This window comes from Setaria viridis, chromosome 3 (genome assembly GCF_005286985.2).
Source record: "Setaria viridis chromosome 3, Setaria_viridis_v4.0, whole genome shotgun sequence".
Taxonomy (NCBI): domain Eukaryota; kingdom Viridiplantae; phylum Streptophyta; class Magnoliopsida; order Poales; family Poaceae; genus Setaria; species Setaria viridis.
The window spans coordinates 6,503,272-6,530,591 of record NC_048265.2 but is presented as its reverse complement, the minus strand read 5'-3'; the positions used below and the strand labels follow the sequence as shown (position 1 = coordinate 6,530,591).

General features: G+C 45.3%; 3 protein-coding genes and 1 pseudogene across 6 annotated transcripts; 3 read left to right on the top strand and 1 right to left on the bottom strand.

The window, feature by feature from the left end:
- Positions 1-6,477: 6,477 nt before the first annotated feature.
- On the top strand, positions 6,478-11,406 carry LOC117848871 (MADS-box transcription factor 13). Of its 2 annotated transcripts, none has more exons than XM_034730446.2 (8): positions 6,478-6,692; positions 7,785-7,980; positions 9,438-9,522; positions 10,092-10,156; positions 10,322-10,421; positions 10,610-10,651; positions 10,755-10,796; positions 10,901-11,406. In XM_034730446.2, the coding sequence occupies exons 2-8, from the start codon at positions 7,799-7,801 to the stop codon at positions 11,177-11,179; spliced, it is 795 nt and encodes a 264-aa protein (XP_034586337.1). In that variant the 5' UTR covers positions 6,478-6,692; positions 7,785-7,798; the 3' UTR covers positions 11,180-11,406. The 2 variants fall into 2 exon arrangements, with proteins under 2 accessions (XP_034586337.1, XP_034586336.1); XM_034730445.2 differs by lacking the exon at positions 6,478-6,692 and adding an exon at positions 6,733-7,700.
- A 1,627-nt stretch (positions 11,407-13,033) lies between these two features.
- LOC117848904 (uncharacterized) lies at positions 13,034-15,684 on the top strand. Of its 3 annotated transcripts, none has more exons than XM_072292603.1 (3): positions 13,034-13,341; positions 14,333-14,638; positions 14,725-15,684. In XM_072292603.1, the coding sequence occupies exons 1-3, from the start codon at positions 13,339-13,341 to the stop codon at positions 15,499-15,501; spliced, it is 1,086 nt and encodes a 361-aa protein (XP_072148704.1). In that variant the 5' UTR covers positions 13,034-13,338; the 3' UTR covers positions 15,502-15,684. The 3 variants fall into 3 exon arrangements, with proteins under 3 accessions (XP_072148704.1, XP_034586380.1, XP_034586382.1); XM_034730489.2 differs by having other exon boundaries at positions 14,314-14,638; XM_034730491.2 differs by having other exon boundaries at positions 13,035-13,341; positions 14,328-14,638.
- Positions 15,685-16,052: 368 nt separating this feature from the next.
- On the top strand, positions 16,053-20,904 carry LOC117848903 (uncharacterized protein ycf45). Its single transcript, XM_034730488.2, has 10 exons — positions 16,053-16,346; positions 17,174-17,236; positions 17,351-17,428; positions 17,793-18,013; positions 18,671-18,743; positions 18,846-19,130; positions 19,201-19,344; positions 19,779-19,829; positions 20,171-20,422; positions 20,586-20,904. The coding sequence occupies exons 1-9, from the start codon at positions 16,161-16,163 to the stop codon at positions 20,240-20,242; spliced, it is 1,173 nt and encodes a 390-aa protein (XP_034586379.1). The 5' UTR covers positions 16,053-16,160; the 3' UTR covers positions 20,243-20,422; positions 20,586-20,904.
- A 3,911-nt stretch (positions 20,905-24,815) lies between these two features.
- On the bottom strand, positions 24,816-26,889 carry LOC117849685 (zinc-finger homeodomain protein 3-like; annotated as a pseudogene).
- Positions 26,890-27,320: the final 431 nt, after the last annotated feature.

The window sequence follows — 27,320 nt, the reverse complement described above, 5'->3', positions numbered from 1 at the left end:
TATTGGGCTCCGGTGGCGCGCTGCCGGAGTTCTTGGCCGGCGGGCGAGGAGGTGGAGCTTCGGCCGACGGCAATGGCGGGGGAGAAATCTTTTGATTTCCGCCCAGGGAGCGGACGGTGAGCAGAAAGAAGCGGCGGGGAGGAGCGGCGGTGTGCGGGCGCGGGGACGGGCCGCCCCGACCGGCGAGCACGAGCAGCAGTGAAGGGGCGGCGGCGGCCGGCGGGCGCGAGGACGGCCCTTCTTCTCCTTCGGCGGCGCCCCTCCTCCTCCTCTCCCGGCGGCGGCACCCCTCCCTGGGCCCCTCCTCTCCCGGCGGCGGCGCCCCTCCCTTGGGCCCCTCCTCTCCCGGCGGAGCGCGCGGCGGAGCGAGAGGAGCCGAGAGCCGCTGCGCGGAGGGGAGGAGCTGCGGCGCCCCTTCTTCTCCTCCCGAGCGCAAGCAGTAGCAGCAGGGGAGCCGCTCCCTTTCCACCACTCGAGCGTGCGGCGGCGCAGCTGGTGCTCGCCGGCCTTTACTCGTCGGTGAGAGAGGGAGAGGGGTACTATATGACTGAAATGTGGGCGCGCTCGCTACTTTTTTTTTTCAAAAACCACAGCTGTTTCACCAAATAGCTTTTTAACGGTCCATAGCTCACATCTCACAGCTATGCCACAGCTCATAGCTAATTTTATAAAAGTCACAGCTCAATGAAACACATACTGATTTTCTCATGTAATAAGTTGGCATCTTTATTCGGACGTTGACTTTGGCATTGCTTAAAGTTAGCTAGCGCGTCAATGCCATCCAGTTGTTTACTTTTCATAAAAACTGGGCATTTGGCGTTTCAGTTGATGGTAAAGTTGTATGTGGCGGAGTCAAAAGATTTTTTAACTGGAATGCATGCATGGAGCGAATCGTGATATCTCATGAAAAGCGTCCAGATATTCTATTCCTAATTATTGGAGAACGTTTACAATCACTCCGCTGCCTTGTGGTTAGTTAGCAGATTACCGTGTGCTGGTTGGGATTGAGTTTTAGCTTTTTCTGGTGGCTTCTCTTTTGCAGGTGTTTGGCTCTAGCAGAAGAACCTGGAAACTCAGCTTGCACACATTTGTGCCTCCGAGTCAAGTCAACCGACTTTACTGGAATGCTTGGTTGGATGGAATCATAATATCTCGTGAAAAGCGCCCAAGATTTTTATCCTGTATTTGACAGTCTCCCAACTGTCACGGTCTGCTTTTGCTGTGGTTAGTTAGGTCAGAAGAGAATGTTGCATTGCAACACCTGTCTGCATTTGGTGTGCCATGTTGTGTGTGGATTGGGATTGTGTGGTTTCAGCTTTGCATATGTTTGGGTTGAATCTGGGAGTGGGAACTCGGCTTGCACGCTGGGAAAGTTGAAGGTTGGTGCTTGGGGACTGTAGCAAGATATCTGAAGCTCTTTTCTCAGCATGTATGGAGAGGGTCTGATCTGGTGTGTTTTTCTTCGATGGTTGGGTGATCCAGCAACTCAACTCAACTGAAGGTCTAGGCACCTGTGACAAGGTTAAGCTGCATATACTGTGAACCTGTGATGCACAATCCCATCATCTCCCATGCATTCCCATCAGGTCCATCAGTTGCTGGTCCTCGTTTTCATGTTGTGTGTCGCAGCAGTGCCCTGACCTGAAAGGCCTGGCCTGAACACACGACGGGTGGCACAACACAACACAACACACAGGTCTGGTCCAGTAGTCCACCATGGGAATCTGATGTATGGATTCTACTGATCTGTCGTCCTTGCTCACGTCAGCAGCTGTGGTGCTTGTGATGCTGCTGGTGTCCGGCAGTCTAGGGTGTGATTGGTTATCGGATGAGACTCAGCTTGGATCGCACGATGGATACAAGCTCCCGCTGGCTTGGCTCCTAGATGCGGCAGCCTTTTTGTTCGGTTTGCATCTGCGTTCATCCAGGCCGTCCGGAGATGATGTTCGGTTGGCTGTTTTGCGCTGCTTTTTCCCTCACAGCACACTCTCCCATGCGCTGATCTCGCACCACGCGAGCCAAGTCGCGCGGAAACGAGGAAAGATTTCAGGTCTCCCATGGGCCTGGAAGGTGCTGGTTGCACGTGGCCTGATTCGATAGGTGGTGCAGACATCCAATCACCCGCAAGCTGCGCCCTGGACGGGGCCGAATGCAGCCGTCCAATCGCCCCCCTAGTGGTCAAGCAGTGGCTTTGGAGGCTGCATGCCTGCGCGCTGCGTAGCGTGCAATGCATGCACGCTGTGCGACGTGCAATGCATGATGTCCCTGCCGTTTTGGGCGCGGTCCTCGCTGCCGTAAAGGAGACCTGGTGGCGATGATGACCCACCATTTTCGGGGTGGATTCCTCAAAGTCATTTCCCACTGTAGTTGGTGCTTTTGAGTTTTGACCCATGGAGCAGGGCCTCCGCGGCTGCAAGTCATGATACTTTTATTTTCACTAAAACATTTATTTTAGAAGCGTATGGACAATGCTCCTTCTTAATCTAAGAAAAGAAACATGCATGCAAGCATATGGGCTTGACCTATTTATTTTATGCTGTTAATTTTTTAGGCGAATCAGGGGAGTACCCTACATTTTTTTATATATAAGAGGGGTTTATGTACAGGCAGATTACATAGGTTTTAAACCGAAAGAGGGATTTATGTTGTTTAATTAGTAGCAGGAGTAACATGTTCTTAATCTAAAGATCTTTGATTCATCAAAATCTTTAATCTTATGATTTTATGAATAAACTTAAGCTTTCTAATTGGATATGAAAAACTTTTGAACCATATACTAAAACTTTCCAATCATATGAGCAAAAGTTTCAATCTAAATTTAAAAAAATTGAATAACATTCTAAAGCTATATGTATCCCGCAATTTCAAAGAACAATTTTTAAATTATAGCTTTGAAACTTTGTGTCTCATTTCTTTCAAATTAAATCACATAACCAAATGTTTGCACAAATCAATAAAAGGTTTGCAATAGGAAACATGTGGTTCAACATTCATATAACATATTTAGCATTTTGTGCCTACATTCTAAAGATTTTTCAAATCATAGTTTCAAAGCTTTAGGTACCATAACTTCAAAATCATAGAACCAAAACTTTGTACCTTATTTCAAAAACATATTCAAGATGCTTCTTGTAAATGTTGATGTTGCAAGCTTTGCAGAGTCAGTAGATAGATGGACTTGTTTATTCTACGTCCTTCACTTATTTCTAGTCGGTTACAATGGGGGGGGGGGGCAGGTGCCCTTGACAAGAAAAAAAAGCATGTGTGGCCGTGAGCTTGCGTTGGACCAATCGGTCCTGCAACGCTGGAAGTTAACAAAACTGAAAATAACATGAAATCATTGAGAATTAATTGAGAGTTAATTATATACTTTCTATCACATCAACGTGTCTTCGTACAGAATTTGTGTGAAGAAAATGGCGAAGAAAAGGCATGTGCGGGTGTGGACATATGTGTTGATCGCGTGAGTGCCATGGTGGTCGTTGGTTCAGGTTGACACACAGGCGTTGGGCAATCTATCTCAGAAAATTAGTTAATACAACACGGCCTACAACTTCCTTTTGCCTAGTTTTTGGGTTTATCCAAGGTGGAAATCAACAAGGAAATCATTGGGAATTGAGACTCGTGAGGGGACATTCTGTGTATCTTTGGCCTTGTTTAGTTCACCCCCAAATCCCAACTTTGGCACTATGCAAAAAAAAGATTCCCCGTCACATCAAACTTGCGGTACATGCATGGAGTACTAAATGTAGACGAAATTAAAAACTAATTGCACAGTTTTGTTGTACTTTGCGAGATGAATCTTTTGAGCCTAATTAGTCAATATTTGGACAATAATTCATAAATACAAACGAAACGCTACAGTGTTGTTACAGTAATTTTGGCACCCCAAAGTTGGGCAGCTAAACAAGACCTTTGCTTCTTGCGGTTGCTTTGACGCGTCCGTACAGAATTTCATTATTGGCGTGTGGCTGACGGGTGGGTCCTTCCAGAGGGCTGCCGGTTTGTGCCGTTGTAGTACTGACGGGTGACCGACAGATTGGTCCCACCTCGAAAGGGTTTGTTGGTCACCAATCGTCGTCTGTGGCCAAATGACATACGTGTGCTGCGCTGCTGCAATTCTAGTCTTCATCTGTGCAAGTTTCGGTCTGTAAATTCTAATCTATATGTTGTTTTGGTTTATTGATCAGCTGCCTCATTTCTGAATTTCAGAGAGCAATGGGAATGAGATAAAAAAAATTCTAAGGTTTAATAATGTGACTAGCTGCTCAGCTTACACTAACAGGTGCTTCCTCTCTCTTCCCTAAAACACTGTCGTAGCTAGGTGTACACCTTGGCAGCGAGACGCATCTATCATGTATATCATTGCTTTTGGTTTGGGATGATCACACGGCTGCCAGCCTTCACATGCATGGACGACTCCAGTGGAAGAAAAGAAGAAGCAGCAGCAGCAGCAGCCCATCCATGAGCAGGCTCATGCATACAGCGAGAGAGCTAGCAGCAGCGCAATGCGCCATTTCAACGGTATCCCATCAAGTCATCATCAAGTGGCGCAGCGCGCGGTGGTGGTGGTGGGCAGGCAGGCAGGCAGCTCAGCTAGTAGGCCGAGGACGACGAGGGGAGCTGAGGCGTAGTGGTGGTTGCAGCTAGCTGGGCGATGGCGATGGCGATGGAGAGGGATGGGGATGGAATGCGTAGCACGGAAGTGGGTGCTGGATCGGGAGAAGGCTTGTGGTGTGGGATCAGGTGCTGCCCTCCCAAATTCGGCAACTCGACACCGACCGCCCATTCATGCATCGATCTCTCACTGCATGCCCCCCCATACCATGCCTTTACTTTAAAATTAATTTTCCCAGAAAAATAAATCTCTTGATCGATGCTATATCTCTTTCACTCTCTCCATCTGCTGGCTGCTGCCCCTGACGACGACCCTGCTGACCATCAGAACAAGTGAGAGATGACAGCGGTGATATGTGACCTTTCATATGCAAATGAATGGTCCGCATGCGAGAATGAAAAACAAGTTATTGGATCGTTATTTCTACGTGTACGGCTGATCATTAGCCTCGATATATGCTAATCATACACAGTATGTTACTGATCACGAGCACTTAGCTAATTATAGGTTTGTATTGCCAATAATAGTAGTGGCAACTGGTAATGCATAATGCAATTACGGTCTACAGCAGCAATACTAACTAAATTCATTTTAGTACATATATGGTATATCCACTTCATACATATATATAACTTTGATACAGTCAAAACTAATAGTACTACCTTACTACTACTACGGTAAAAATTAATAAGAAAACAAAGAGTATGTGAGGGAACTAATTTAACAAATTAAGCAGCAAGAGAGCTGGCTATATGAATGAATGCTTAGCAACACCCATCATCCTGCTGCCCATCATCATTAACACAAGAACAGCAAGCAGCAGCAGTCAAATCCGTGCATCAAAAGACGCAGGATCGGAGACGGAACAACCAAGGTACAGGTTCAAGAACTGCATCTCTTGAGATAGAGTAGTAGTCATGAGTAGGGGATTTTATTTGCACCACGTATGCTTGCGTGGGACTGCTACCTTTCACAAGAACTCACCATGGTTTATTTTGCAGCTCATCGATGATCACTAGATAGATGAGCTGCAGCTGCAGCTGCTGCTGCTGCTGGATCAGTGCTAACTTTTCATGCATGTGAAATGGCAGGCAATTGGGACTTTTGGAGGACTACATACATGCAAGAGTAGTAGACGCATGATCATGCATGGGTACATATATGTAACAGAATAAAATTTATTGGATGCCTCATTCATGGGTTTGGATATGCATGCATACATGTCAAAGGATGTAAACAAAAAAGAGTTTGCTGCAGAGTGTGCATGGCTGCTTTCTGTGTGGGTTGCATATGCACGAACACCTTTCTACCACCAATAAGGAAATCCCCAGACATGCCTGATAAACACAACAAGTTCTCCCCATCATGTAAATTTCGACCTAACGACCAATTATGCCATAGTTAGTTTTTTTTGAGCAATATGCCATAGTTAGTTAGTTGCCCTCTCTTTCACATACATATATTTACAGCACACATGTGATAATAACGGGAATGACTAGCATACATCCATCTAAGCATGCTTAATCCACATGTGTTTAGAGTAGTCCTAATCATGACTAGCACTAAAGCTGAAATTGTTACTAGGCATGACCAAATCACAAATGCAGATTTTGGCAAGAAACAAAAATATATGGCAAACTGAGTTGGATTTTGCTGGACTAAAACTGTACAAGGATCGGAGTGGGTTTCTTAATCAGTTCATATATGCAATCTTTGTTTCCTGCCTGCTGCACATTACCGATTCTTGCAGACATAAAACACAGAGGGGGAAAAAGGAGAGGCCATAAACCAAAAGGCTTTAAGAATATGTAAAGATGTCTAAATAGCTATATATGGGTAAGCAAGATAACAAAGGGCTCAGCAAAGGAGGCCACAGCTCTGGTCAGTAGTAGTGTGGCCTTTTGCCTCTCCCCGCCCTCCTCACTCTCTCTCTCCTGCTGATCCCTTCCCTTCCCTTGCATTGCCTCTGGCCTGCTATTAAACCACTTTACCCTCACGTTGCAGGAAGGGAGAGGAACCTAGCTCCCTTTCCTAGCTTGCTTGCAAGTCCAAGAAACGAGAGGAGGGGAACAAGGTAGAGTAGTCTTTCTTTTTCAGTTAGGTTATCTCTTTACGTGCTAAATTTCACAAGTATTTCTGCAGCAGTCGTGTGTGATAGTTGTGATCCGGTTAGTTTCTGTGCTGAGATCGATGGATCCTATTTGTAGTTTCTCCCTTTGTGGAAAAAATCCCCCTTTTCTGCGCTTCGAGTTCTTGCAAGAAAAACCATGGCGGCTTCTGCTACTTCGATGCTTCTTTGTTTAGACTCTGATTTCCGTTTATCTTGCTTTCTATTTGTATGTATCTGGGCATTCGTTCCCCGCCTGCGGCGTTGCTATGCTTTGGAAGGTTTCAACTTTTTGCTTCTGAGATTTCTCCTCCTAGCAGCTCGACCGATTGCTAGATCTTTGATCTTGGACATGGGGGAGGAAAAAGACAAGACAACGCTATATATACAGCTTCTTTGCTTTGCGATAATTTTTCTTCGACCAAATCATATTCTTGGCTAAAGTTTGCTAGCTAGATTTTGTTGCTATTTTTACATCTGATCCTTAATCTGCTTCTGTTGAACGAGCTAGAAGATGGTGGGCTTCTTCTTTAACGAGAAAAGAAGCTCCTTGATTCATCTCACTGGCTTGCTGCTGTTCCAGGTTCTCATTTTTGAGCTTCTTTCCCCCAATAAATTTGTGTTCTTGTGGCTGATTTCGTTGGATCTCTTGTATTTACATGATCGTCTTGCCTTGCATCTGTGTGTTCCTTTCCCCGCCGAGAGAAAGGGAGGAACTTGGCTGATCGAGTCTGCCAGGCATCGATCTGTCCAATCATGACATCACGCTTTTTCATATACGCCTTCAGATTTGACCCTTCTGTCAAATCAAGCGAAATTCGCCATCTTTTCTCGAAAACAGGCTTGGATTTAATTCTCTTCTATCTTTGCTGATGCCTCCAGCAGCTGGTTCCTTTTCCCTTTGTTGGTAGACACCCATGAAATTGCTTGCTCGATCGATCGTAGTGTGCAGTGTGTGCTACTGGCTATACAGCGGTTGGATCTGTCAAGCTTCTCTTTTGATCTGCTTCAGATGAACTGAATCCGCTCTCATACATGTGAAAACTTGCTGGCTTTCAGCCGAGATCTCCAGCATGGGTAGGGGAAGGATTGAGATCAAGAGGATCGAGAACAACACGAGCCGGCAGGTCACCTTCTGCAAGCGCCGCAACGGGCTCCTCAAGAAGGCGTACGAGCTCTCCGTCCTCTGCGACGCCGAGGTGGCGCTCATCGTGTTCTCCAGCCGCGGCCGCCTCTACGAGTACTCCAACAACAGGTGCGTGAGGCGCAGCGATAGATCTTGCATCTTGGTAGCCTGGCGAATGCTTGATTCTTTTAACATGTCATTTCATGCTCAAGTGATCGACTTGCTGTTGCTTCATGGAGGAAAAAAAATACAATTTGATTCATGATGTGCCGTGTGACACTTGTGATACTAAAAATGCTTCAAAGAACTTCGAAGCAAGTTCTTCATAAATTTTATTAAGGTTAGGCGAATGAACTGATTAGTAAGGATTTGTATAAGATCAAATATAGGGGTTTTTTTTGTTATGTTCATACATATCTGTTAAGATATATGGTCTTGTGCGAGTACTAATCAGATTATTGTCTGAGCGTTCATATAGGAAAAGATAATTTTATTACCACGGCAGCAACCATATGGTGCATGCTTAATTTGACTGGATTTTTAATCTGTTTTAGCTCAAACTGACTATCACTTGTGGCACATTTTTTTAGCTACCATTCATAGATCAAAATGTGCAATGATGTGTGTTTTTCCCCTGTTACTTTCTACCACATTGGTAAATTTTCCTGTTATGTCTTGTTTGTCTATGCACAAGCAGGATTCGATTTGACCATGTATGCACACATCAATCAGAATTGACTGTGCAAAAAATGTGTTCCTTCCATTTAATTTCCTGATCTGAACTTCATACATTGTCTACTTTTCAGAAGTTACCATCAATTAGATATTCTAAAAGATCCACTGTCTACTATTGCCACCCATTTATATTATACATTCAGTCAAATTGACAAAAATGCATTTGCAAAGTGCTAGATGTTTGGAACACAGGACAATAATACATGCAAAAAATTTGCCCACACGTCTTTTGTCCAGTCAAATGCATTTTCATGGTACTCTCACTCTCTCCCCCCTTTGGTTGAGAGGACGTTGCAACGTACTGACCTGACCCTAAACTAGCTGTCAAGAGTTTCCCTTTGCTCGCTTGCCCTCCCCAAGTCCCACCCATACACGCATATACATGCATCTTCTTCAGAGCGTACACTCACCTCATCATCTGCTAACTTGCGCACCGGCCCAGGAATAACTGCACCGTACTCCCATATTCGCCGTGTTTGCTCCCCTCTCATGCAAAGTGTCAATCAACAACAAATGCACGACACACCGTTCCTTTCATGGGCTTTGTCAAGTTCTTCAACAGCACAAGCAGTAGCACAGCTGCATTATTCCCTGCACAGTTTTGCACCGAAGTAACCGGGACACGTTTTCACATGCATTATTGACTGTGTGCACGTTTCATACACATATAAAATTTCACTTCACAATTAATGACTTTCACTTTTTGGTTGCTGTGGTACGGTCTTTTGGCTTGTGAACAACTGAACATATATACCTTGTCATTTATCAGTGCAAGAACACAGAGGTTGTCACTTCAGAACTGACTCATTCTCCATGCATGCCTTTTGCCTTGTTCTACTGATTGATTGCAGCGTGAAGGCTACTATTGAGAGGTACAAGAAGGCACATGCCGTTGGATCATCATCTGGGCCCCCACTCTTAGAGCTCAATGCCCAGGTAATAGTACTAAAGTAATGCACGGTTATTCCTTAAACCATTCTTACTGTTAAAATGTGGTGATTTTCTTATGTTTTGCATGCACTAAAGTCAATGTATTTATAGACTGAGAGTTCTTGCATGAGATTCTTCTGAAAGTAATTTTGGCGTTAGTAATACTAGGCTGTACTGCTGTAGTGCATGATAGTGGCGTACGTGTAGGCTTAACGTGTGCATGTCCTGATCTAGTTTTGTACCAAATTAAATCATTCTTAGTATTTGGGGGTGGGGAGTATAACTGGAGAGATTGTCTTGAGCTGCACTGCACACATCTATATTTCTTGATGATCATGCTGAGCCTATCTACTGGCTTGCATCAGAATGGTGAAACATAATTTGACGACCGCGACCAGGAAATTTCTAAAAGTGAAACAGTCATACACCTGATGACCTGAACAAAGTAGTCGTCATACCCCTCTGTTACTCTGGATCTGAATGTTCCTTTTACTCGATTTGGCCTTGAATAATATTGTACACAAATATGAGATCCATATGATGTTTCCTCTGACTCTTTGTTTTATCTTCTGAAGCAATACTACCAGCAAGAATCTGCAAAACTGCGCAACCAGATCCAGATGCTGCAGAACACTAACAGGTAGAGCAGCCTTTTGCAGAGCATTCATGTAATTGATTTCTTGGTTATGATATTCAGAGGAATGTGATAAGGTTTTTTTTTTCCTGAAGAACTGAGGAATGTAATAAGTGACTGGAAATATGCACTGCCTGTATATATTTTTATTGTTTTGTCTCCCATTTGAAGGCACTTGGTTGGTGATTCGGTGGAAAACTTGTCACTCAAGGAGCTGAAGCAGCTTGAGAGCCGCCTTGAGAAAGGCATTTCGAAGATCAGGGCGAGGAAGGTAAGAATGTAACGTTATCCAATTCATCCATCTTCATGCAAACTAATCAAACAAAAAGGGTGTTCGATTCTTCAGATAGTACGTGTATTATTGTTTTCCGTGATGATTTTTCTTAAATAATTCTTCGAGTTCTGATGTAATTGCGATCGCTATGTCATCGTCGATTCTGATTGCTGTACTTATTTCAGAGTGAGCTGCTGTCTGCGGAGATCAATTACATGGTGAAAAGGGTAATACATGCATGTCAACTATATAAACTGGTCACTTGCTTCATTTAGCTAACTAAGCCTGCTTGTATTCATTCCTTTGCATCAAATCTTGCCGAAATTGCAGGAGACTGAGCTTCAGAATGACCATATGAACCTCAGGAACAAGGTGTGCTTATTGCTTAACTGTCGAAAATCAGAATCAAACTTTTGTTGCATATTTTAGCTTTACACGTATGCTGATCACTCTGTCCACTATCTCTATCTGATCAGATTGAGGAGGGGGAGCAGCAGCTGCAGCAGGTGACCGTGGCCCGGTCCGCTGCCGCCGCCGCCGCCAGTGTGGAGCTGAACCCATTCCTGCAGATGGACACCAAGTGCTTCTTCCCCGCTGGCCCCTTCGCGGCGCTGGACATGAAGTGCTTCTTCCCCGGCGGATTGCAGATGCTGGAGGCACACCGCCAGATGCTCACCACCGAGCTCAACCTTGGCTACCAGCTGGCGCCGGCGCCGAGCGACGACGCCGTCAATAATCCGCATCAGTTGTTCTAACCTGCACGATCGAGGAGCTTTTCAAGCGATCTGTCGCCGATAGAAGCTGGCAGTTCGTGGCCTCTAGATGTTCTTGTATTGGCTTCCGTGACCCTACTAGCTTGTTATGATGTGTGTTGCACCTTTTGTGTCTGATTTTCTCCTTGCTATGGAGAACTAAACCTAATCAATTAGTCATAAATGATCAAATGCTACAGCACCTGTGAGGCTGTGATCAGCATCTGTTATATATTGTCAATCCAAAATATATACCATACTGCATGATTCGATGGGTTGCAAAAATTAATGCTGATTGTTGCTGCTGCTATACCTCCGTTCTCTCCTAGTTTCAGTTTTCGAAAAAAGTTTGGTTTGATATTAGTCTACTACACAACTTTAATCGTGGGTGTTCAAACTTGTACGATAGTACAAAAGATTGCAAAAAAAAGAATCATGAGACATTTGATGGCCAAATATTTTCCTTGTCTCCTTGATGGCCCGATATTTATGAAACTCAAATCTTTTCTTGAACAACTTAACTGCTACATCTTCCAATCCTAAATTTAGACAGCAGACAGTGGATGTCCTAAACATTTAATTTTTGTGGTCAAGGTGAGTACTTACCTAACAAAGTTGCATCCAACATTTCAGAGAAAATTATGTCATTGCTATAACAAATGTCTAGATTAGTGACATCATTATAAGAATAACAAATTGCTAGATTAGTAGGAAAAAGGTTTATAATGTAATAATAGGCCTGAATAGATTGAAAAACAACATTTGCACTAGAAAAAGTTATAGTATGTACTCGCATCCCGATCACAAATAAATATTGCATACAAAATTGCCTACTAATATCACGTAAGGTGCTTAGTACCAATACCTAACAGTTTATCTCAAAATCCTTTGTTTCTGCTTACTCCACTTTGAATTTGAATAGCACGGTAACCTCAAAGTTTTAATATGATAAAAACCCTCCTCTTACCTGATTACACGTCTCTACCCCCATCCGTGTAGGAACTTTACCAAGTAAACATGAAAACAGTTTTTTAGCTAATCTGGACCAAGTATATTGATCAAGCTAAATATATACCGATATTAAATTCTCATCAACTCAAATATGAAATTCTGAATTGGACACTAATTTTTACAGGCATAGTTATATATGGTATGAGCAATTTTTTAGACACATCAAATGGATGGACCTCACCTATTTAGTATTTTGTCAAAATTCTTTAAATAATTAATCTAAAAATGTTATAAAATTAAATCACCAAAATTATTTTAACAATTCATCCAAAAATAATTAAGAAAAATAAATGGACCTTGCTTACATAATAACGTGCATTGATACCTACAACATCAAATTAGTTTAATCAATCATGAAATATCTATTTATTGATAGTGCATTTGTTTGGTGTTGTAGATGTATTCTATAAACTAGTTGGATCAAAGTTAGATAAGTTGATTTGATTTGAGATAAAAACTAAAACGTTTTACTCGTTGGACTTTAAATAGTTTGTGCCAAGAATGCTTTCAAGAAATTGGAATGCAGAATAAACTGGAACCAAGTTAAAACCATCGCAATCACATTTCAGTGTCAGTGCTCTTGCAAAATTCTACAATTTAAATTGCTCGCATGCCAAATTAAAGCAGAAACAACCCCTAACAAAATTCTTTGGCTATACCAACGCAAATAGGTCTGCGAAAATATTTTTAAATTTGTTTTCTTTAAAGAAGCCACTGACGTGGCAAACCACAAATGCAGTTTTCAGTCGTGCCATGTGATTCGTGGAGAGGGACGAGATCCTCCTTTTTTTTTCTAAAAAAAGAAAAGAAAAAAAATCACGCATCCTCCGCCTCGCCCCTCGAGCCCTAGCTAACCACTCCCCTTTCCCCGACGAGGCGGCGCGCGAGGCGAGGCCACCGGCCGGCGGGTCCTGCCGCTTCTCCCCCCTCGGCTCCCCGGCCCGCCTGCCCCGCCGAACCCCTCCGCCGAGCGCGCGCCTCCGTCCGCCGAATCCCAGCGCGGCGCCCGGTCGCCGGAGGGGTTTTCCTCCTCTCGCCGCCGTCGCAGCCGCCCTCGCCTCCTCCCCGCGCTCTGCTGGTGCTGGGCCGGCGTCGAGCGGAGCGGGAATTCAGTCGTGCTCTGGTCGATTTCGTCTTCGACCTTCTCGTTTATGGTAAGGAATCCTCGACCTTGCTTCGCTCGAATCGATCGAATTCCCCTGTTCTACTAGGCTTCTCCCCTTGAATTCGCTGTGGCCAGGAGCAATCAAGCCCAAATCTTTCTTGCTGGGATGGGTGCTCCGTGCTCCGACCCCTCGTGCTCCATTAGGTCTAGGATAGGATTACAATTTACGATATGTGAATATCTGACGCTTGCTGTCAACCTACTTGAACTTATAACTGAACAGAAGACCTGTATTTTTTCAATCGCACTTGTTGGCTTATCCTCACATTCCAATAATGCGCGGATTTAAAATGTGGCCTAGCACTGCAACTCATGTTCATTTTCTAAAATCTTCCCTGTGTTGTGGGTTTGAGCGATATAATGTAGGTGAAATTTAAACATCTTTATGCCGTAGTCTAGTATATCCAGAATCACCGTTTCTTAAGTTTATAAAGCAGTGTTGTTTAGGCACACCTGGAACCTTTCCTGTGTTGTTGGTTTCAGAAATATAACACTGTAGGTGAAACCTGAAACACCTTCTACAGTAGCCTAGTATGTCTGGGATTAGTGTCGTTTCAAGTTTCAACAACAACAATAACAACAACATAGCCTTTCAGTCCCAAGCAAGTTGAGGTAGGCTAGAGTTGAAACCCAACAAGAGCCACAAATCAGGGTTCAGGCATATGAATAGCTGTTTCCCAAGCACTCCTATCCAGTGCTAAATCTTTGGGTATATTCCATCCCTTCAAATCTCCTTTTATTGCATCTTCCCATGTCAATTTTGGTCTTCCTCTGCCTCTCTTCACAATACTTTCACACCTATGTTAACCTGAACCCAATTTTGGATCCAACTATCTGAATGAAATGTATTAGGGTTGCCATCTAATGGGAGTAACCTTGGTTTCCTGTTGTGTTCTGTCACTGTTTTCACTTAAAGGTCATGCACTTCATGTCACAAATTTACACAGCTAACATCAGCCAGATGCATGTTATCAGTGCAGATGCCAGAAGCTGAGTGGAACGATGAACGCACTAGGATTGTTTGTGAGCTCTTTGTTGAACAAGTTCAGGCAGGGAACAGGCCAAACACCCATCTAAACAATATTGGTTACCGTAATGTTGCGGCCAAGTTTCAGCAGAGAACACAGCTACTCTATACAAAGTTGCAGCTTAAGAACAAATGGGATAAGTTTAAGAGTGATTACATCACTTGGAAGAAGCTGCTTGTAGTGGGGGCGGGTTTACCCTGGGATGCGGCAAGGGGAACATTTGCTGCTGACGATGAATGGTGGAAGAAGACAAATAAGGTTTGTGATACTTACTCTGGGTCTATAATTTTTACTGTGTGAACCATTTTAATCTTGTCACACCCTTTCCTTTTTGCTACTGGTAGGAGCTGCCAGGTGCAAGGCGATACCGCAATCTTGGTCTGCAACATGAGGATAAGTTGAAAATAATGTTTGACTACATCACCAGTAATGGTGTGGATCCTTCGCTACATGCTCCAGAAAGCCCAAAGAATGGTGTGGATCATTCGCCACCTGGTGCAAGTGGTTTGCCATCTGCTGCTGACAGCCCCATGAATGGAGTGGATCATTCTCCTGTGACCGCAAACGGTTTGCCATCTGCTCCACACAGCCCCATGAATGGCATGGATCATTTGCCCCTGGCCACTAATGGTTTGCCATACGCTCAAGAAATCCCCATGAATGGTATGAACCTGGATGGATCAGACAACAATGCTGAAGATAATGATGATGCTCATCAAGAGCCAGTGTTTCAGTATACCTCAAACAGGAGGAAGAAGAGACCTATTAATGTCATCTCTACGAAGAAGAACAAGAAAAGTAAGGCCGAAACCGCTCTGCTCATGCAGTCTCACTTGAGTCGCATAGCGGAGCTGGCTCAGAAAGCACAGGACACTTTCGAAAAGTTCAGCTCCCAAGCTGACACACAACCATGGCCTAGCATCCAGGATGTCATGACACTGGTCCGCGAGTGTGGAGTGCGGTCTGGAAGCAACGAACATTTCATCGCAACCGAGCTTTTCGTCAGCAGAGAACAGAGGGAGATGTTCCTGACCATGGAAACGGCTGAGGAACGGTTCCAGTGGCTTCGAAGAAAATATATTGTCAAGTATCTATCAAGTACAAGTCTGGGTCCTAGATAAATGAATGATCCTAGAACCTTTGTTTCAGGTTGTGGTAAATGCTTAGGCTTTATTTGACATGACCCATTTTGTGTTGGAATCCTAACTAGTATGCATTACATTTTAAGATAGAGTATGCAGTATATCCTGACAAGTATGGTTGTAAAGTCTCATCTATGAACGTGTAGTTGTTCTGTGGTGTCACTTGTTTTCGATCTAGCATTATGTTTCAACCGCAAGCAATATCCTTTATGATATTAAGTTAACGTAAATTACTTATCTACATTAAAGTTGCGAGTTTCTACATCTGAATATGAGATAACTGCTTAATGTTTATGCACATTAAACAGAAGGTGGTCTGCAGCACCCACAAAGAAAAACCAAGACTTCGACGGTGTTACTGAACCTGAGTTGAGTTCTTTGTATAGGCAAAGGTTGATGAGTTGTTTTGTGTGGATTGTTTACTGTGCTTTTCAGCCACTTCAACTTAGAATTGGGCCGAAATGGGGGTTGGGCCTTTTCAAGTAGTCGCGACGGCCCAGCTATGACTGACTCCCTCTTCCCAACCGCGCGAAGTGAGCATTATCCATCCAAACTCCAAAGGAACGGCAACGCGCTCGCTCGCCGGAGCTTCCACCCGCGCCGCCCCTTCTTCTCCGGCGGCCAGTAGTGTCCACGCGATGGCCGCGTGCGCCGCTCGCTACCTCTTCCTCTTTCCCCTCCTGGCCCCGAAGTTCCCGCTGCCACACCCTCCATTCAGGCGGCGGCGCGGGCGCGGGGCCTGCATTGGCGCTGCCCGCTGCAGCTCCGAGGCTAACGCTGCGTGGGGAGGCATTGTCGAAGATGACCTTACTGAGCTCCTGCAGGTCCAGTTCTGTTCCCTGTTCACCTCTTTTATCATAGCGAGTGAAATCATTAAATTCGTCTTCTTTCTGGGGGAGACGCAGTAAAAAAATGTGGCAATTTTATATATCATCTGCATAGGTAAAGCATGAAGTTGGCAGTCAGAAATAAAAACTCGTGTGGTTGGAGTTTGAGAGAACAAACTAGCCTGGGATATAGTTGACTTCGAATTCTCGCTGCAGTAGTTATACATCTTAATTTAGCTTAAAGTGGCGGATAACTCGCTGATACAAAGATTTCTAGCCGTTGAATTGCTGGAGAACATAAATCCATATGTGTGATGAGTGATGACGAAGTATAACTGTTTCTGCATCTGCAGTTCCGCACGCCGGTTACATAACTGAAGCATACATCAAGCACAAAGATTCTCATTCACGAGCTTGGGTTGATCTTTAGTTACATTTTCACATGCAAGTCCTACATATAGGGTAGATAATGACAAGAGTAACTTAATATCAATCATATGCCCTGTGCACTAATGCCCGTACAACTCATTGTTTACCGCAAGAACAAGAAGCATGAAGCCTTGCATGGATAAAATGAAAGGAGAGGATGAATGTTTCGCTGCAGATTGAGTCAAGTTGCTGCTCTATGATGAACATTTCAATACAAAACGAAATCTTTATGTCCAAAATGATTTCATGTTTCAAAATCATATGCCACATGCATGGCTGGCTTAACTGATGTATGCTGGATTTGTAATTTGCTGCAGTAGTTTTTTTTAAAAAAACTTCCTTTTGTGTAGATTGAATAGCAATATAACATAAAGGTGTCGATCTACCTTTTGTAGATTCTACCAAGAGATTTACGAGACAATTTGCAGAATGAACCTAGAAAGGACCAGCTATTGGAGGTGAGACAGATGAGCTTGCTTGCTTCAACTATTTTTGAGTCTCATTGTATTTGGACATTCATATGTATATATTATATTTGCATATGTGATCCCAACTAATGAGTCATCAATTAGGTCATTCTGGATTTGGGGAGACGACCAGAGGCACGTTTCCTTGGTGACTCTGGTGGCCAATACCTACGGGACAGTGAGGTATGTACTGCTATGCAGTCTCAAATTCTTAATAATATTATGTTTTCTTTGTTTGTGTGTACTTGCCTTGTCATTATTGTGAAACCCAATCATACGATCAAAGGAAAATGAACAAGATCATATATGTTTCAGTGCACTATGATTAGTGTCAGCCTCTCATCTTTTGTATGATAAGTTTGAAATTATATTAGCCAGTCTCAAGTCTGCTGCTGACTGGCATCTAGTTTTTTTCTGCTCATAGGTCTATACTGATCACAAATTCAGTCATAATAAAGTTTTCTTGTTGAGTGCACACAGAAAAAGGTGAATTGGAATGCAAAAGCACAATTAATGTGTCCCGTTCATTGTATTTGTCGTATGATAGATCTCACAGCAAGAGCTGGAGGCAGCGCAGCAAGCAGTAGGTGAGTTTGGAGGTGACAACCGTGCAGGGATTGAAGGTACTTTGCATAGAATATCTGCTATAAGGAGCAGAAAAGGAATGGTTGTTGGTTTGACCTGTCGAGTTGGCCGAGCTGTTACTGGACATGTTGATATGGTCCGTGATCTCCTAAACTACAAAGAAAGCATTCTTTTTTTGGGAAGGTACCTCGCCTTGTTTCTTAAACATTCTAGGATCTTGATTGCTTCTTCCATCTCTCTTTTTACAGATTAAGATGACAAAAATGAAGCTAGTAGATAGTAAGTGTGTTTTATGAGCACACACTAGATGTAGATGTTATTAGGGATACAGTAGTAAAATATATGGCAATATATTCCTTATTCAGGAACAGAGGGCAACAGGAGTCTAGGCCGTACTCTTTTGTTTTATTTTAAAAAATCATGTTCCCAACGGTTGCGTCAATATTTTTTATGTTTTTCAATGGGACTTTCTGTTTTTTTACAAAATGAATTAAAGGTGAAGTAGAGTTCCAAAATGCTCCAGAATAAATTCATAAATATTTTCTTGATATGTGACAGGGCCAAGACATTTCCCAGAAGTAGGATGAAATTTCTCTGTAGATGGAAGTAATGATGTTTATGCCTTTCATTGAACCTATAAGTTGAAAAAAGAGTTGAGAATGTTAAAATAAAATACCAGAAACCAATATTTTTGCAAGTACGATCCTGCATTCATGAACCAGTTCTGGAAGTTTCAGAATGCTCTAGATCCATTGGTATATACATGTGTTTGTTGTGTGCAATTTCCTTATTTGGGGATCAGGTACAATTTACTTAGTTCACATTCTTTTGTTTGTTAAGGCCTGGGGTAGGCAAGACAACTGTTATGCGTGAGATTGCACGTGTTCTAGCAGATGAATTTCAGAAAAGAGTGGTACGTTAACAGTTTATATTCTTGTGATTCTCTGTTTCAGGTTCAATTTAATTTTTATATAGCGCCTTATATTTTCTATTGGTGCACTGGTGTTTAGGGCAGGTAATTGTGGACACAAGTAATGAGATTGGTGGGGATGGGGATATTCCTCATGCTGCTATTGGTGGCGCAAGAAGAATGCAAGTTCCTGAACCATCAATGCAGCATAGAGTAATGACTGAAGCAGTTGAAAACCATATGCCTGAGGTGGTTATTGTAGATGAGATTGGAACTGAAGCGGAAGCACAAGCTTGCCGCTCAATTGCAGAAAGGGGTGTGATGCTTATTGGTACTGCCCATGGAGAACGACTTGCAAATATCATTAAGAATCCGACCTTATCTGACTTGGTATGCTGTCAATTATAATATTTCATAGGAAAATCCACCATGTCTGCTTATGTTCATTACTGTATAACAGATTGGAGGTGTAGAAACTGTTACTCTTGGTGATGATGAAGCTCGTGCTCGACGCAGTCAGAAAAGTATTCTGGAGAGGAAGGCCCCTCCAACATTTCCATTCCTTATTGAGATGAGGGAGCGACATTACTGGGTAACTCATCGGGTATGTCTGTTCTTACATGTCTAGCAATCAAAATACAGGAAAAATTACACCATTTCATTTAAATGTCAATAAGGTAATGGTGGTGCTAGGAAGGGTTCGGTGATAATTATGTTTCTTAGATTTCAGATAGTGATGGTAGATTAATCTAAACCCTGATTTTCCCTCTGCCCGTGCTAAGACCCGTGAATTTTTTACCTATACAAGTGAACATATGCTATGTTGTAATATTTCCCATCTCTAATCATTTACTAAGGTTACTTGGCCTTTGAGTATCATTATTACTGCATTTTGTAACTCCTGCTATTTTTTCCAACGACCAAGGAAATTTTCAAATTTTAGGATCCTCAATGTAATCTACTAAAAAAGGTGTGATGGTATTTTCTGTTCTCCAGCTGCGCCAATACTAATATACCGTGCCTATTTTGTTTGTGCAGACAGAAAGGAGTGTGGATATGCTGCTTCATGGAAAGAAGCCACTGGTTGAGGTAACATTCTACCTAGCATGTCTCTACCAGTTTTGTGGTATGAGGAATTCAGGGGTTCTTTTTGGATGTACGAGCAGATATGCTGTGATCTACAGAAAAGGGAAATTGGATCATTTCAGTTCTTTCTATGCATATATTTGTTGTTTTCTTCTCCACTAATTCTCATTTTAAAGCATGACATCTTAACCACGCACTAGGTGCTATGTTTATTTGAACCGGCAAACTCTGTAATACAAATGTCACTATATATTTTCTATATACAATTGTCAAGTGATTATTTTGTCAAGTGAAGCATGCTTTAGCAAAACTTTAACTTCCATTGGTAACTAACCATATTACAGGTCAGGAAAAGGGATAACAAATTTCAAGTTGTTATTGAAAGGTGGGCAACGTATGATGGAGATGGACTCTGAACTCCAAATTCACAATTCATAATTGCTTCTAAACTGAGTGCTGCGGTACTTGAGGTTTCTGTGGACTACTATCATCTATAGTACCAAGCCTCTTGGTCTGAGGTGGTATGGGCTGATCCTAATCCCAAAAGTTTGCAATATCTTGGTATCCTGGTAATGTTACTGACACTACACATTTAGGTGAGTACGCAATCCCCATATTCCCGTTATAGATCCTTCTTATATCAGTGGCATTCAGTTTTTTCCCTGCCTGAATTTGGATATATTCTTCTCCAAAGTAGGGTAATACTAAAAAATTCGAAGCTTAACATGCATCTTATTACATTGATGGCATCTTATACAGATGGTGAATAAATGAAAGAAAGCATCTTTGGTGGACTACATGGGTGAACATTTGACTGATACCTATCCCAGGCTTGTTGTTACTTATTAGTATACTGCAGATAACTTCACACTAATTAGGTAAAAAGGAACTACTGTGTCTGTATCAGGTATTTGTTAGCACTCTGCAAAATTGCTGTACCAATTTTGAATGTATATTCCAATCTATGTATTTTCCTCTGAAAAAACAAAGCCATGTATATCATTACTTCTAAATTGCATGAGATGTGTACCGTGTACGTATCATTTTCTAATACACTCATTCTCATTTTCTATTGTTACTCAATTTCTACATTATTGAGAATCCCAGGATTTTCTTTCTCCTTTTTTTTGTTTAGTTAAGGTGCGTTGGTTTTTGGATTTAAGATTTTTTTAAAGCTCAGTGGACCACACAGTTGGATGTATAACCTTTCGTCCGATTTTCTGCGACTGACTTGTTTATATGTTTTTTCCTCTAATTCTTAATTGCACAATGTTTGATAACAGTTTCTACTTTGTTTAAGTTTTTAATATGTTTGTTCTATTTTTATTTGTGAATATATTTTTTTAGAGTTATTGGCTTGTGAAATGATCTGTACTTTCTTTACCCTACAGTTAAGTCTGCATGGTATACAATCCAGTCTTGCTGGTACACTTTGTTCCTCACACTTGTATGATTGAGAAAAATGATCCGATGAGTCCGCTGAGTTTTGGGTCATGGGTTGATTATGGATAAATACATCAAGTTCGGTCAGGACTGGATCCGCAAGCAATGGTCATCGTAATGGGCTAATGGCTATTGTTGTTGGTCGCAGAGTACTGAGGTGGTCGGTCTGCCTCTGCCATGGTGGTTTGCGTTAGCTGAGCGGTTGACATCAGGGAGTAACTGCCATGGCCACATTTGACATTTTCCAGCAAGAGATGAAGAGGCTTTTCCGCAGTGGCCAAGCGTGTTGCCGCCTGATGGTTAAGCAAGCTGCTGCCGCGCCAGCACTGACAGCATGTGTTGTCCTTGGCACGGCAGGGCCTCACATGCACGCATGATTCAGCAGATGTACCAATGCCTTCCTTGGAGTCCACTCCTAGGCACAAGCTGGAGACTGCAACCAAGTCAACACTGTGGATCCACATGGAAGTAGGAAAGGAGTCACGCATGGGTCGTTGTCCTTGATCAATATTTCCTTTTTTCCCCCCCTTGAAAAAAGTGTCTGCTGTTTGTGAAATTACTTCACTATCATGTTCCTTTAAATAAAACCATGCAATTCTTTGATGTGAGGTTGTTTGTTCAACTTGTTGTGCATCCTAAACCACGCCAATTTGCCAATTTCCTGAGTCAAAACATTTCTCTTTTCTTGGCACGCAAATGTTGGGCAGAAAACGTCGTCTTCTTCTTCTCCACTGCCTGCTGGCGAGAACTCTCAACTGAATGATGGATGATGTGATCACACGTGCAGCCGCACGCGCGCTCGCAGCACTGGCCTCTGCCTCAGGCTCCGTCAGGTTCCGTCCCCTCGCGCTCACGACTAGCTGCTCTGCTCTCTTCCGTCAGATCATCACTACGCCTCGGCTCCACCACCGTTGAGTGCCTGCCGTTTGGATCCCAGGGCTAAGTTTTACTAGCTCTCTTAATTCTAGTACCGTGAAGTAATTGCTGGGCTAAACAGGACAAGTGAGCGCCCAGGAGAAGTGGACGGGGATGGATGACTTGTTTCCTGCGACTCCAGCAGCAAGGTGTACCTGATCCTGCGCCCTACCAGCACGACCCAAGCAGCAGCGGCCTCCTCCTGGCCTGCTGGCTGCTTGCCTGCTCCTGCACAGCGATTGCTCCAACCGCAAGCTACCAAACCTACACGGCCAAGCGTTGCAACTCATCCGTCAATTTCACTAATGCAACCGTTCTTTTCTAGTTTTTTTACTTTTACTTTCCTCGCCCAACAACAACAGGAAAGAAAGGACGATCATCTCATCTGGATTCTGAGTTTCTGATGCCTTGCCGTGCCAGCAACCACTCCCATCCATGATCTGTGTTGATCTGTCCGCACACATGGCCTGGGGGCCTGGGGCTCTGTGGCTTGGCGTCGCCTGCCTGCTGGCTTCCATTGCAGCGGCCAGCGGCTGCAGGGCACGAGGGCATGGGGCTCTGACGCTAGCTCTGGCCTAGCTGCTGCTGCTGCTGCTGCAGGCCATGCATGCAGGCCATCATGCATGCCATGCCAATGCCAGGGGATGAAGGGAGAGGGGGGCCTTGGCGCTTTGCAGTCGCAGACTCGCAACAGCAGGCAGCAGCATGCATACGATGTACAAGGGGCCGCCCCTGCTGCTGTCTCGGCAATGGCATTGCCTTGCAACGAGGCTGAGCAAAATATGATTTTTACTCTAGATGAGACTCTATTTCTATGGATCTATGGCGTTACAATTCACAACGAGACTGATGAGCACACGACGCAAGATTGATTTCAAGTTTACAGGCTTTAGCGACGGTGTCTATGGATCATGATTTAATTAATTAGTGGACAATGGGTGTACATTTAGTGGTTTTTGGGCGATTTCATCGCAAGGAGACACTTGCCACGTTGGCAGATTATTCCCATAGTGCATTTGTAAAGCATTTGCAAAGCTGTTCCCGTCGTCTTCTTTGGTGATGTTTGTGGAGAGCATTTGCAAAGCTCTCTCTCATAGTGCGCCGTCGTCTCGTCGGCAGCCGTCACCAACCTCCGTTCAGCGTCGCCATGATGAGGCATCAAGCATGCCTGCCTCACTGATCAGTGATCACACTCGCTCGCTCGCTTCAGACAGCATGGTGGGAGAGAGGTGGCTTGGCTTGTCGTCAGGCCAAAGACGACGGCACACGCGGCACTGTAGCTGCTAGGGGTAGCTGTAGCTTTTCCTCTCATCTCCTGATGTGATGCCTGATGGCCTTTATCTTGCCGTCCTTTTTATCTGTTGCATAGTGCCATTGGTGCTGCAGACGACAGAGCTTGACAACACATCCCAGGACGGCGTCGTAGCACCAGCAGGTGTGGTTGCATGCTGCTAGTACTGGCCTACTGGGGAAGAAAATTGGATTGGACTGAACTGAACTGGATCAGCACTGTGATCTGAACACTACTCCTAAGACTGTAGTGTAGCGCTGATGCTACATTACTAGGGATCGATCGATCCCACAAGGTGATGGGTGAGGGTGAGGGTGATGATGAGGGAGGGCATGCAGATGCAGTGCATGGCCCAGACCATACCGGCCTTTGGCGCCTTGTAGTGAAACTGATGAAACATTCTGGATTCAGATTACTGCCAGGCAAAGTGAGTGGCAAACAACACAACAAAAATTGGGGTCCAGAAGATGTGTAGTGTAGACGAGAGCATGAGAGGCCGGACAAATCACAGGCGCCGATTGAGGTCTGCATGCTGGTGGATTAGCACATGAGGGCCGTTCCATCCTTCACGCCCATGCATGTGTGTGCAGCTGTGTTGTTCGGCTGTTCCCCACTGAAGCTGCATCTTCTCCTTCCTCACCAAGTCGGCCGCAGAGATCGAGTCCCCGTGAGAAATATGGCTCCTTCTTGCTCCCCTTCATTCGGACAAGAAGTACTAGGAGCGAGCAACTGGAGCAGAAAAGAAAAAGCATGAACTGTGTCAAGGACACTGAACCTCAAAGAGCTTATTCAGCTCCCCCAAAACCAAACCAAACCAAACCAATAATCACTGTCCACTGCACGGCAGATCTAGGTGCATTGCAGGGTAGCTGAATGCTGATCGCGCATAGTGGTAGGGAGGGGTTCAGAATTCAGATCAGGGTAGTTCAGTTTCGATCCCCCACAAGACAACCACACTGGCACACCCAGCAGCCGGGCATTAAGTTGCTATCCATTTTGGGATGGGCTCTCCACATGCTCCCCTGCCCCCCTGCACACCCACAGCTCTCGCCTCTGCTTGGACCCCCAGCTCCAGTAATAATTCAGCCAGATTTCCCCTCGCTGCTGGATGTTCGCAATGCATTGGTGTGTGCTGTTGTTGCCGGCACCAGCAGTTCAGCACCGTCCCTCTCACCAATCATCAACCCTCAACTGCCCCCTGATCCGGCCACAATCATTAGCCTAATCCAACCATAAATAGGTTCCAATCAGAGTTGCTAATACGTACTACTAACAACCATGCACGGCACAGAGCAAGAACAGTAGCATGATGGAATAGTGAAAGGCACAAGCACACCACATGAGCTTCAGAGAGTAGTTAACAAGTGAAGTGATCTTCAGTCTCACCCTCCCACATCAGTCGCTCGAGCAAAGCACACTAGACAGCAAGTTAGGGACAGACATCGATTAGAAACAAAGGAAGAAGAAGAAAGAGGAGCTACAGAAATCAATCAAGCAAGGAGAAAACAAATCCATGGAAGTTGTTCAGCATCAGTTCGGTCGACGGAAGGATGGAACAGTGGAAAGAAGCCAATGCAGCTAATTAAGCTAAGATTAACCAGAGCTAGACTGAGGCGATGATCGTCAGCAATTCAGCATCGCCATCTTGATCAATGTTGTTGTTGTTGTGATGTTGGGTTGGTTGGTCGGTTACTCCAGCCGGAGCTGCTGCTGCGGCGGCGGCGGGCTCCGGCTGGGGCTCCGCCCGGGCCCTCCTGGCTCCGGCAGCGGCATGCCGCCGAGCTGCTGCTCCGGGTCGCCGTCCGGCAGCCCGCGCCGCGCCAGGGTGTGCTTGTTGTTGTGCATCCACACCTTGAGCACGCGCCGCTTCACGCCCACCTCCTGGCAGAAGCGCTGCACCGCCGCGTCGTCCAGCTTCTGCAGCCGCCACCCGGCCTCCTCCGCGAACCCCAGCATGCGGGCCTTCTGCTCCGCCGTGAACTTGGTGCGGAACCGCTTCCGCGCCGGCGGCGGCCCCTGCTGCTGCTGCCCCGGCGCGCGCGCGTCGTCGGAGTCTGCCGACGCCGCGCTGTGGTTCGCCTGCTGCTGCATGGCGCTCAGCGGCATCACCATGCGCGTCGGCGCCGGGGGCAGCGCCGCCACCAGGAGGCCCCGGTGGTGGTGGTGGTGCGCCGCCGCCAGCGGGCTCAGCGGGTGGTGGTGGTGGTGGTGGTGGTGCCCGTGCAGCTGCCGCGCGTCGCCGCCCGGCGGCTCCTTCCGGTGGAAGTTGCGGTGGCACCCGCACGCCGAGCACCTGAGCGCGTCCAGCGAGCCCTCCTCCCCCGCCGGCATGAACTCGCCGCACCCGTCCGTCGCGCTCCCGCCGATGGCCGCCGCGTGGTTCTTCAGGCACTCGCGGTACCTCACCCCAGCCCCGCCGCCTCCCGCGCCGACGGGCACCACCGCCAGCTGCCGGTTCTTCGCCTCCTCCGGCACCACCACCTCCGGCGGCGACATGTGCCGCCCGTTCGCGCCGTGGCTGTGATGCTGCGGGTGCTCGTGGTGCCCGTGGTGCAGGCCCAGGTACGGCGAGCCCCCACCGCCGCCGTGCATTGCCAACGGCACCGGCAGCTCCCCCTGCGCCCCGGAAAGATCCATGCTTTGCTCCCTTCCTCCGCCTCAGCTAGCTCCTGCTCCGCTGCAAATCTGCAATGGCGCGGCGCGCGCAAGCACAAACAAACAATTGAAACCAACAAACAGGCAGGCAGCAGGGATTTCAGCAGGGAGGTGAAGTGAATGCCAAGATGACAGCTTGGAGCTTCCAGGCAATGATGTATGAGAAACAAGAATCTGGTATGCCTTGGGAGGCTCAAAAAAGTGGGGTGAGGAAGAGAAAAAAGATTGATTCTCGGGGAGAGTGAGAGAACAAAAAGGGTCGAGGTTGTGGACCTTGTGCTGGCCTTGGGATCTTGGCAAGAAGATACCAGAGTTAAGTTCCAAACTCCAAGATGGGGGTAACTCTACTACTCCTAGTACTACATACTCCTATGTTCCAAGGTTTCTTGGGCTCCCCACCATGGCCATGCAGAACAAGATCAGTAGTAGAATGGTAGAGGAGGATGGATACAGATACAGTGGCTGCTCTACCTCTGCAAATGCTTTGCATTCACACCACTACTTGTTGCTACCAGTTGGTGTGTGGATGCTTTCTCTCGTGTACTCTTCAACAACACACAAGACATACATGGACCAGCCTTTGACCTCCTACTACTACTCTCCCACTCTACTATGCTAAACATTCTGTGCTTTTGTTGTGGGAAGAACAGTGTAGAAACAAAGGGGAGGGACAAATAAAAACACAAAGGTGAAGAAGAAGAAGAAGGGGCTGAACAAACCAAAAAAAAATAACAAGGATGAATGAAGGGGGAAAAGGAAACAAACCTTGTAGTGACTGCCAAGGGGCTAATCAGTTGGGCAAAGAGGGAGCAAGCTCATGCCTTCTCAAGCCTTGGCCTCCATTGCTACAAGAAACCAACCTTGCTGCCTACTACAAACTACTACTGCAAAGTGGTAGGGAAAATAGAGGAAAATGTCAAGGGTTAGAGATGGTAGGCTGTGAGCTAGAGATGGCCAATGGGAGGAAGGCTTGTTGCCTCTGATGTAGTAGGGTGTGTAATAAACAAGGTGAAATGAGAGGAGGCAGCAAGAGAAATACTACTAGAGCTACTAGCTCCTGGTGCTTGCTTTGCTTGCACTGTCAGGAATCCAAGCATGCTCAGAGAGGGGAGGGAGAGCCTGTGGGCTGTGGCCTTGTGTGGTGTGTCAGGAGCTGTACTGCAATGGTGAGAGGGTGGGAGCTACAGGAG

Bases quoted from the DNA above. Each gene is read 5' to 3' on its own strand.
- LOC117848904 (XM_034730489.2), top strand. From the start codon at position 14,318: ATGTTATCAGTGCAGATGCCAGAAGCTGAGTGGAACGATGAACGCACT. The intron at 14,639-14,724 runs GTTTGTGATACT...TGCTACTGGTAG, and splicing joins GGTGGAAGAAGACAAATAAG to GAGCTGCCAGGTGCAAGGCG.
- LOC117848903 (XM_034730488.2), top strand. From the start codon at position 16,161: ATGGCCGCGTGCGCCGCTCGCTACCTCTTCCTCTTTCCCCTCCTGGCC. The intron at 17,237-17,350 runs GTGAGACAGATG...GTCATCAATTAG, and splicing joins GAAAGGACCAGCTATTGGAG to GTCATTCTGGATTTGGGGAG. The intron at 19,345-19,778 runs GTATGTCTGTTC...TTGTTTGTGCAG, and splicing joins ATTACTGGGTAACTCATCGG to ACAGAAAGGAGTGTGGATAT.
- LOC117848871 (XM_034730445.2), top strand. From the start codon at position 7,643: ATGAAATTGCTTGCTCGATCGATCGTAGTGTGCAGTGTGTGCTACTGG. The intron at 7,981-9,437 runs GTGCGTGAGGCG...GATTGATTGCAG, and splicing joins TACGAGTACTCCAACAACAG to CGTGAAGGCTACTATTGAGA. The intron at 10,797-10,900 runs GTGTGCTTATTG...CTATCTGATCAG, and splicing joins ATATGAACCTCAGGAACAAG to ATTGAGGAGGGGGAGCAGCA.